This window comes from Oreochromis aureus, linkage group 10, assembly GCF_013358895.1.
Source record: "Oreochromis aureus strain Israel breed Guangdong linkage group 10, ZZ_aureus, whole genome shotgun sequence".
Lineage (NCBI taxonomy): Eukaryota > Metazoa > Chordata > Actinopteri > Cichliformes > Cichlidae > Oreochromis > Oreochromis aureus.
The window spans coordinates 18,772,850-18,784,354 of NC_052951.1; the positions used below are offsets into that span (position 1 = coordinate 18,772,850).

The 11,505-nt window shown below is 38.6% G+C and overlaps 1 protein-coding gene across 1 annotated transcript; it reads left to right on the forward strand.

Annotated features, from left to right (window-relative positions):
* Positions 1-175: 175 nt before the first annotated feature.
* On the forward strand, positions 176-6,997 carry sdf2 (stromal cell-derived factor 2). Its single transcript, XM_031757270.2, has 3 exons — positions 176-451; positions 1,728-1,924; positions 5,562-6,997. Exons 1-3 carry the CDS (start codon positions 268-270, stop codon positions 5,859-5,861), a joined length of 681 nt encoding a protein of 226 aa, XP_031613130.1. The 5' UTR covers positions 176-267; the 3' UTR covers positions 5,862-6,997.
* The last annotated feature ends 4,508 nt before the right edge of the window (positions 6,998-11,505 follow it).

Below are 11,505 nucleotides of genomic sequence, written 5' to 3' on the forward strand. Positions count from 1 at the left end.
ATAGCACAATGACATCTTTTACTATCGTTAAGGTATTTTTCCTAGTATAAATATAATTTGAAATATAGCGCAGAGATGCCAAAAAATACGCTTAAATAACCCCAAAACCAAATAGGACCGTGCAGTTGCCGTTCCGAGCCGCTAGAGGCGCTGTCTCCTGAACTCAACACTGGCTTACGGTACGTTTTTAATGACGTAGCGAAAAATAATGAAAATCTCTGAGAAGGATCAGCGGCTGGATGTGCTTGGCTTTTTTACAAAGAAGGAATGGGTAAATTAAACTGTGATAGTATGCCACGCTTTCTACAGGCCATTTTGTTATTGCTTTCCTGTGTGTTTGGACTCTCCCTTGGCACGGAACTGAGCTTTGTGACCTGCGGATCAGTCATTAAACTGTTGAATTTAAAGCACAACGTGAGACTACACTCGCACGACGTACGCTACGGGTCCGGTAAGTTTGCTGTCAAAACTAATCTTTTCATTCATAAACACTCGTGTTTTTCAGTTAACAATAACTACAGTTATTTTCCTTCATGACTAAGTTTGCATTGGTGGATAAAAAATACAATTCTGACTTTTTAATGTTCAGCCATTAACTGTGTCAGTGTGAGTTTGTCATAATGTTCAACTTAACTCCATCATGTTTGCAGTTAAATGTGACACGTTTTAGGAGGTCAGCTCAATTTCTAAGGTTTGCTGGAGAGACAAATAAACACGTTCATGTGCACAACCACAGTTAGGACACAGTTAAGACTGTTTCTGTTTCTGTTGTGGTCTTTTATTGAAAGACAGAAGAAGCGAAGGTGAAATCACATCTCCAACACAACTCCCTCTAAGTCAGCTGCATAAACTGTGTTTACACTGATTCTTTCCATCTGTACTAGCTGTCAGAGCAAGAACCCAGGGTGGTGTTAAATATGTGCAAGTACTAGTCAGCGATAGAGGTTTTATAACAACTCCATAAACTCTGAGTATAGATGCAAATGACACCTGTACACAGTAAAATGGCCTTGCAATGAGAATCAGCGCCTCTGAGTCTGAGGCCTTGATCCTCAGCTGAAAAAGATTGGAAGGCACACTCCCGGCCAGGAAGTGGAGATGTTTAAGTATCTTGGGGTCTTGTTTACAAGTGAGGGGGGAGATTGCTGGAGATTGGCTCCCGTGGTACCAGTCCATTGTAATGAAGTGAGAGCTGAGTGTAAAAGCGAACCTGTCGATTTACCAGTGAATCTTCATCTCTACTCTCACCAGCAGTCATGAGCTCTGGGTAGGGGTCTTCACAGCAGATCATCTGCCACCATGTCACTCTTTTTTCCTCTGTAAGAAACTCTCTGCATTCCTTTTGTCTCCATTGAATACCTCCACCTCTACTGTTTCCTATTAGAGTACCTGCATGTTTTAATCCTAATATCAGCATTTGGCACTGGTGTATGCAATAATGCGTCACAAAAGGAAATAACAAGATAAGAAAACAAGATCAGAAAACTCTAGTTATAACATTGTTTCCCCACACTGACTTGTAGTTGTACGCAAGCATATGGAATTGCTGTTTGCCAAAAACCAATCAATAAAGCAAACCTAACCTTCATCACATACACAAAGTTCATAAGTTACACAGAGGACTGGTTTTAAATCACAATCTTCTATACTAGATGAAATTTGATTTTTTTATTTTAACTGTCTCTCATATCTTTAACAATCCTCTGCTGACTGTGTCTCTGAGGCAGGTAGTGGACAGCAGTCTGTAACAGGGGTTTCTGCAGTAGAAGACAGCAACAGCTATTGGAGTGTTCGAGGGACCAGTGATGCCTTGTGCCATAGAGGTACCCCAGTTAAGTGTGGGCAGACGATTCGCCTCACTCATGTCAACACAGGACGTAACCTCCATAGCCACTACTTCGCCTCCCCGCTGTCATCTAACCAGGTGGGTGGTGCGAGAAGTACAAGGGAAAAGCTGAGAGCTTTGGGGCTTTGTGTGGGATTTACCAGGTTTCTCTTTGCAAAAATTGGGGAAGGATGTCAGTGTGTAGAAGATGGATTTTATTTTTTTTTCTTCTTAATCAAAAAAGCTGATTATAAGTTTAGGAATTAGGAAGATTAGGAAAAACACTGAAGCGATAAACAGCTGTAACATTTATTAATGTGCAGTCTTGTGTAAACACACACAGACACACAAAAACAGGGTGCCTTTCACTTTTATTCAAAACTAAACCAACATTTTTGCAGTGAACCTGAGTTGACAGCAGCTTTTATACTTAACAAACTCTCTGGGAAAACAGCCTCAGGTCAGAATAAAACTCTCAAATCCTGAGAAAGTGTGAGAACACTGTCTGACCAAAGTGTCAGAGGGTTGGAAGATGCGTACCTTAGGAAAACAGAAATTTTAGTTTATATTTCTGCTCAGGTAGCTGTTGCTCTACTGCAGACATGTGAAACCCATTTTATATTGTGGGCCACGTACAGCCCACTTTGATCTTAAGCGGGCTGGAGCAGTGAAACTCTCCTTTCTAAAAAACTAAACATTTAATATCTGAGATATTAAAATATAATAAAAGGAAGTGCAATTACAACTGTACATCCTATTTTTTCTACATGATAAAGAAATGCTGAAATTGTAAGAAATAATTGGGTGGAACAATATATAACCTCCACACACTGTCCAGCTTATCATAATTTTTTATTGACTTACAACATTTCAGTCTGTGTGACCTTCATCATGTACAAAAAAAAAAAAAGTTTCTGGCTAGACATCTCACACTGCATACTATCAATCAGGTAATGAATGAGTCCACTCGAAACTTCAACACAATCTTCAAAAAGCCAAATAACATTTAACATCACCACCTGATCTGAAAACCGGACCGTCTGTGTCTCCTATTCTGAAATGATCACTTAAATTCATAAATTACCTCAATTATAAAACCAGTTTACAACAAATATTCATACTTTGGACAAATCAGTGATACCAACATCCCAATATTAACAAATCACATCTCAAAACAACTCTAATTAAAAAAAAATATGAAAAAACTACATTGAGTACAAGTTCTGCAAGTTCTTTTCTCTTCAGTAAGAAATCATGGTATCCCCAGGTGGTGCTGGCACATGCTCAATGCCACAAAATTGTAAAAAGATGCTATATCATGTTACATATTATTAAAATGGGCTGCTATCGAATAATATTTATGAAAGTGGCAAATCGCATTTGCCACTCATGTTTTCTTGGCCAATAAATATCTGGGTGTGTTAGATCATTTTGAGCGATCCAAAAGTTAGTGGAAAAGCCTGCTTTGTGAGTTACAAGACTGATTCATCCAGATCGATCCTGATTGAAAGATTAGTTTATCCAGTCAATAGCCAATAATAAACATTCCTTTAATAATCTTTAAGCTTTTAGTACAACTGTATATCAATGTGAAATTAGCACAATAGTAAATAATTTCATGTACATAGACAACTATGACCGCATAATATACACTTTATATTGTCAGGAGCTCTCATCCACTCAAGAAGCCCAGTAATTTGGTATGAGTGGTACTAGTACACCATTCAGTGGAGTGGGATGTATTTCACTGAACCTTTGGTGATGAGATAAGAAACCAGATAAAAAAAATGGTGTACATGGCATTGTGATCTATTAACTGATAAATATTAAAACCTGTGAAGGTTGTTTAACACAGTCAACAGCTATATTTAAGCAGCAGGAAAACTGCAAAGGACAGAATAAGGATTTATAAAAAATCTCAAATCTAAAAATTTTTTTTTTAAAAAAAGGAAACCACCACTTTCTTTCTCAGGCCCAGAGACTGTTTGGTGACCCCTGGCAACCACAACCAGCAATGCCTCATGCCATCGGGGTACCCCATTTAAGTCTGGGCAGATTTGCCTCAGTCATGTCAAAAGATGAGGGATTTACACATCTGGATTTTTAATATATAAAATCCAGACATGTAAATTAGATTCAGACAGTATCCCACACTGCACAAGTCCCAGGGGCAGCCCCATTCACACAGGGGCAAACACGCAGTCACACAGGCCTAGAAACCACTTGGAAACCCCTGACAACCACAAGTTGCTAGGAAAAAAGCTGTATTCCCCGACGCTAAACCACAAACGAATGAAAATTTGAATTTCAGTGGGTCTAGTGTTTGCTGGAGATCGCAAGGATTTTGGTTTGCCAGGGTACTCCCCGACTGACTTCTAGGTCTGTGTGACCGAGGCTTTAGATGGAGCAAAGAGCAGGACATTGATCAGATATGGACAGGCGATTGCATGGTCTACAACAGATTTGTTCTCACTCCAGTAAATACCCCTGAAAAAACAGACCGAAGCTGGTTAAGCTTCTGAATATGATGTCATGTGCACATTCAAGCATCCATGCATGTATCTTCTAAACCATTTATCAGAGTCAGAGTGTGATTAAGACTTATCTCAAATGTTATAGGGGGAGAGGGAGAATACACCCAAGACAGATCACCAGTTCATCACAGGGCTAATAAACGAAGAAAAAGAAAAAAATTACAAATACTATTAAAATGTCAGTGGTAAAAAAGTTCAAAGTTAATCGTTGAATGTTATTTAAGTTTTAATGATTTAAGTTGGCATATCTTTATCTCACATCACTGAGGTATCCACCACCTTGGGAATTTCACTGTCCTTAAGTATTATCAGAAGGTACTTTGAGTTGATCCTTTACTTCCCAGTGGGTTGCCATGTTTGATTTGACACAGAGTTTATGCCACATGCCCTTCCGCACACAAACCTCCCATTTATCTGATCTTCGGACAGGCACTAGCAGCACGCTAGCTCGTGACCACCTGAGGCTGGGTTTCTGCCAGTCTCAAAACAAATGGTCTTTCACATGTCAGGCAAATGTGTTGTCCACTGCATCACATGTAAGATCATTAAAGGGCATTCAAGCAGCCTTGACATATTCTTTTGATAAATATTAAGCAAGTGTCCAATTTATTTGGATTTGGAGGGAAATAAGCCTATCAGGTCAAAAGGGTGGGGTCATATAGGGTGGATGTATCCTGCAGGTTAAGGAGTTTTACAAAATTGTGATTTAATAATTTTGTTTGGTTTAGGTAAGAGGTGGTGCCTTCAGAGTTTAAATCTGGGACTCTCGGCCATTTGACCTTAGAACTGAAGAAGCTTCTCGGATGAGAGGTGAAACGTCTTCAAGCAACTTAAAGAAGTCCAGACGCTTTTCTTTGCAAACTCCTTTGACTTCAGAGTTTACAGGATGCATAATGACCTAATGCTGGCTGTCAATTCTGAAAACAGTTCTGTGGGCTCAGTCTAATATTACATAGATTAGGGGGCTGCCAGGTAAAAGATTGTTGTCTAATCTGACTGATCTAGATATTTTCATTCCCACACACAGCTCAGTAATGTCTAGTAAAGCTTAGTCTGCAGTGCATGCATAAAAGCATCAGGTTTTTTTTTTTAAATGTCTGGAATGTTGTAGGGATCCAAAGAGCTTTCGCAAAAGAAAGCACCTCATCCTAGTCTTTATTCTGTTTTCACCAGTCCTCTGATCTCTTTCTCCTTTTTCACAGGAGGTGAGCGCGTTTGGCGAAAATGGAGAAGGAGACCACCTCGATGAGTGGATGGTTCAGTGTGGGGGATCCGTATGGAAGCGGGAGGAGGCGGTCCGCTTCCGTCACAGGGCCACTGATGCACTGTTGTCTGTGACGGGGGAGCAGTATGGACGACCAATCCACGGTCAGACGGAAGTTCATGCTATGTCAAGCCCCAGCCAGCACAGTCTGTGGAAAGCCATGGAGGGTATCTTCATGAAGCCCAGTGAGAGCCCAGCAGGCAGTCGAGACTACAGTCACCCACACACAGAGTTCTAAACTTCACTTTTCTTTCTCTGCTTCTGTCTTTTTCTATTTTCCTCTCTACCTATTTCTGTCTCTAATTATATCTGTTCCACCAGTCCCTTTCCTTCCCCAGAAGATACTTTGGAAACAATACAAGAAACTCATAGTTCCAGCAGCTACACTCAGACTTCATCTGTGAATGGCACTATAATTTGACTTAAAAGGTACAAGAAGACATTGAGTATTGAATGTACTGTTTTATTGTGTGCCAACACTAATGTTTTTTTTTCTTTTGCATTTTGTAACAGTATGTCAAACAAGAAGTTGTCCCATTAGCTTTTATTTATTGTTAAACTATGACACAGAAGACACTGCAGGTTTTCACCATAAAAAAAATAAATAAAAGCCGTCCTGTGTTTGGTTGAACTAAAAAGACATTGTTACAGTTGTGCCTTTATGCTAAAAAACATTGTAGTTGTTTACATAGTGGAGTCTATTGTATTTTATGGTATCTTATACCATGTTTTACACAAGTGACAGCGAAGCAGTATTAATACAGAAAATGATTTTTCCCCCTTTAAGTCAGTGTTGCATATGATTTACCCCACACTGATGATGCATGAGAAAATAAACAGTTTTTTCTGTGGATATTTGTTAATGTTAAAAGGGACCTATACTCCATATTTTCAGAATTTAAAGTTCAATATAATCTTTATCTTTATTTATTCTATCCTCTTCCTTGGTGCAGACCCTCACTTCTCAGACAGTATCTCCCTTACCCCTCCCTTCAAGCCAGCTTTCTTGTGATTGGCTGCCTCTTACAAACAGTAGGTCTGCATAACAAGTGGGCAGGGATCTGTGCTTATTGTCTGGGCTGTATGTCTGTATAAACATGTAAAGGAAAAAATCTGTTAAATTGAGTGTAATTTTGACCACATTTAATATGAGCAGAATCCACCATCATATGTAAATGACAGAACGTTCGGAGAAAATGGGTCCCCTTTAATGCACTGAATGCTGTTTATTGTCTTTGTTTGCTCAGAAGTGTAGGGGGAAAGTAGAGTGTTTGACATTCATGCTGCCTGTGCATTTATATGTGCTCCAGAGGTTCAAAAGAACAATGAATCTGCAGTGAATACCTCATATTAAAGAGTTTTTTTTATTGCAAATCATTGTCAGAGTGACTTCTTTGTTCCATTTCTTACATTTTACCTTAAAGCAAACTGGAATTAACTTATGAAGTCCGACCCGTTAATTTCACCCACAATGATAACAGAGTGAAGAATCTGCAGCTAAGCCAGGCTGTTAATATCTATCTGGACCATTACACTAAGCATAATGCCTTGTTTGTCCACCTAATGGCATCTTTGGTTCATTATCTGGCGGTTAATGGGGTTCGGGTGCATCTGCTATGAGGCTGTTCTCACTAGAGTTTGACCTATGCTCCCTAATTATCATGATTTAGTGTTAGTGTTAATGCCAGCATTGCTCCACTGGAATCCTCCGTCTGACATGAGCTGACAAACGTGTTAGTTCACCTCTAGACATTACAGACTGCATCACGCCAAATCGAGTTTTAAGAAGCGGTTTGTCTGTAACACCCACCAAGATTAATTTCCTCAGAGCATTTGTATGAAGGTGATGTCATAGTGGGCTTTCGGCACTCGGGGATGTTGCTGTATGTGTCGTGTGGGGAATGAGAGGAGCTCAGGGCCAACCATGCTGTCATTCTATTTTTAAGCTTGATATTTAGAAATGACACTGCAACTATGATAGCAAGTGACAAAGCAACAACCTGAGCTTTAAATTATAAACACTAGGTGAAAGCACTGCTGCTTACAAACTTACTTTGAGCCAAAAATTATACGTACAAAAAAAGTACACTCACTTTCAATTCTAAGGTTTTATGTATCTGATCATAATAAAAAAAACACAAACATCTTTAACATACTAACTGAAGCCTGTGAATGGTAACAAATGGCTATATAGCGCTGAATAGTCCCTAAGGACCCCAAAGCTGACATCCAGTCATTCACCCATTCGCACACACATGTTGGTGATATTTGTCTGAGACAGAGGTGTGCTGGACACTGGCGCCACCGGGCCCTCTGACCACCACCAGTAGGTGTGCCCACCTGTCCAAGCCGGGGCTCGAACCGCAACCTTCCGAGGAATTTGCTGTAGCTCCTCTGTTTTATTTCTCTGAGTGTTGCACGGTGTGACCTTGGAGGGAATTTGCTGGGCACCCACTTCTTGGAAAATTGGCAGCTGTCTTGAGTGTTTTCCAATTGTTTTCCACTTCAGTAATCTTTCTCACTGTTGTATGATGGACTTCAAATTGTTTGGAATTGCCCTTATAGGTAACCCTTCCCAGATTGAGAGGCAGAAACAATTGCTTCTCCAAGATCATTGCCAATACCTTTCCTTCTTGGCATTGTGTTCACAAACACAGGAATCTTCCTGACTGGCCCCAAATTTCTGCTTTTCTCACACTGTTTGAACTGATGTTAAGTTTATAAAGTGCAATCGATTTTTTATTATGACGTCCTTTCTTTTTCACATAACTGTAGTGTAAGCGGCTAATTTATGAACATTTGACCTTTCTGTGCTGCTTTAATTCTTGTAAGTTGTTTCAAACTTTCTTGCACATCTTTCAAAATAAACCACAGTTACTATAGTTTTTCTATCAAAACAAAATTTTATTGCATAAACATATATGGATATAACTTCTTTTTTTTCTTTTAGATTAAACAGATTAAACTCGTTATTTGCATTTTTAAATATCCATTCAGTTGGTAACTATTGCTGTTTTCTTTCTCCTTTTCTAAGCAGCATGCCAAGGTTGTTTTACATATCTGTGTTAGGATTTGTCTTTATACAATCTACAACTGGTAAAAACATGTTTTGGTAAAAACAAATCTCAAAAGCAACTTTCAAAAACATGAAAATCATGAATTGATCCTGTCCTGATACAGATGTACAGTATAACAATGTAAACATCAAAAGTGTCGATAAAAGGTCTTGTTTCCCTTACATAGCCATGCAAGGATGTCTGAATGGCACAATTATCGGAGAATTGTTAAGATAAAGCGCTCTATGCTGGTTTCAAAAGGGTCGTGATGCTAATAGACAAAGGCGAAGAGATGGCCCATTGGTCAAATGTCAATATCAAAGACGAACTGACTTACAGGGATAAGTGTAGCATACATTATACAGCAGTTTATACAAGGACAATGAGGCAGTGAGAACATTCCAGTAAAACCTAATGTGAAGAAAACACACAATATATTGAATTCAATATAAAGTTTAACCATCCACAGTGAGGCCTACAGACTCTACCCTAGGTGACGTGAAACAGAGATGTGACGTGACCTTGTATTTGCATATTTATGAAAATGCCCTCTTTCGCACTCTGATTTGATTAATAGCTGGTAGAAACTAGAAAAATGGCTATTACTGTATAAATTGGAAAGTCAAATACAGTATGTGACAGTAGTACATACATACCTACATTTAGACCAAGGCTGTGCCACCACAAAGAAAGATTAATTGGATTCCCTGTCTTTCAAAGACATGAAAACCTAAACAAGAACATGCATACTGATTTACAGTATTATACATTTTTGCTGTAATCTTACAAAGCTTTCTTAAAATTTTTACTTATTTTTAAAGAGAGCCCTCTCCCCTCTTACCTTCTTTATATTTTGTCTAACCTGGACTTGTGGTTGCACATTAGTCTGACTGAAATATCCAGTTTTGTTTTCCTCCGCCCTGCCAAAGTGCTAGAAAAAAAGTGAAATTGCTCCAAGTTCTAAGTGGGAACAAACAAGCCTACAATAATATCCCAGGGGAGCACAGTGCAGTCCGCTTACACTGCTGTTATGGCGTGGAATAATAAACACCAGCATATGTAAAGCTACATCTACATAGGGCTGGGCTATTTGGTTAAGATAACTGTAAACAATATTTGCTGTAATTTTCACTAATTCCTTAAATTTGTTTATGAAAACGTAACATTTTGCTCAGTCCCCACAATACTGTTCTAATCTCAGCACATAAATAATGATGTTTATTTATTGCTCAGCCCTAAACCAACACCACCGTGTACAGCTTCATCCTCAGATTTAATATATTGTGTCACTGAGATGTTCAACCTCGGGTGCCTCCATTACGCAAGAAGAGGAGCATGATTCTAATCTCCTACAAGGTCTTTCTTGGACTTTTTCATCCCAGTAAGCCTTGTAAAAAAAAAAAAACTCTATTAAATCTGAACCATAAAACACAGCATTGACCCCAGAAACTACAACAGGTATCACCTTCAGTCTTTCATCCAACCTTGATCAACTGTTGCAACAATCCAGTTTGGCATGTGGAAAGAAATGTTCCTTAAAAATAGTGACCAATACAGACCAAAGTGCCCTTGTGACACTGACACAAAAAACATATCAAAGCTCAGATTTATTGGCGGTGTTCTTCCCCCCTGTAGACATAGTAAACATGGCTGTTCAGGCGTTTACCTGCAGTACTTATTTTCACCACTAGACGGCAACCTTGTCCAAGAAAACAACTGTATTAGACAGCATGTCACAACTCTATCCCTGATATAGCTCACTAGTTTCTATCTTTCATACATTCTGCTGTTGAGAGGAATAATACATTACATAAGCTCAGTAGTATTATATATACAGTGAAATCCATGGGGAACAAGTAGGGGTAATGTTTGGTATGGCAGTGTATATTGTGGCATGCTTTTGCATGGTTTATGTTTACCACAGCTGGGCAGTATTACAGTGACATGCTGAGATGAAACATTTTCTGCCAGTACATTCCTAAACATATTTTTCAGTCCTCACTCCATTTCATTAGATTTTTTTTAAACCTTTCCGACAGTTGGAGCTTACTTGTGGACACCACTGTTTTTCACATCTCACACAAACCTTCCTTGACAAATCAATCAATCAATCAATCAATCAATCAATCCTACTAGTGGGATAGCAATGACTGTTGAGTGGGTTGTCACTGAGTACTGAGTTGTGCTTCTTGTAGATTCACATAGAATGTATGTGACCCAAGACTGGTGGACTAATGTAAATGTTTCACAAAGTCTTTTGTATACATAACAATACATATGTATATATGTATATATATGTATATATATATATATATATATATATATATATCATTATCATATATATATATATATGTGTGTGTGTGTGTGTGTGTGCATTTCAATACTGTGCCCACCATTCACTCATTTCACATTCAGTGCAACTTCTGAAGTTGTCCATAATAACCATTATTTGTTTTCTGAAATTAGGAATGGCTCAAAGCACCTGATACACATTTTCAGTAATTAGAAAATCAAGTTTAAAGGGTGGTTTTGTTCTTGAAAACAGCAAAATAATACCCCTTCTCCCTTAATTTCAGTGTTTTATATAAAAACAGAATTCTTTTGCAGTTCAGGTTCCTTACGATCAGTAAATCCAGTGACTCTATGTGGTGACATCGTCAATACAACTCTTTTCATTTTACTTATTTTACTCGTTGTCTGCCTTTGTAAGTTCAGTTCAAATTAAACTTAAAAAAACAAAACAAAACTCAACTGATTGTTTAGAGAAGTGCTTGGGTTGTGGTCCAGCTTTGGCTGCAAAGACAAGATGTGAGGTCATGGCTGTTC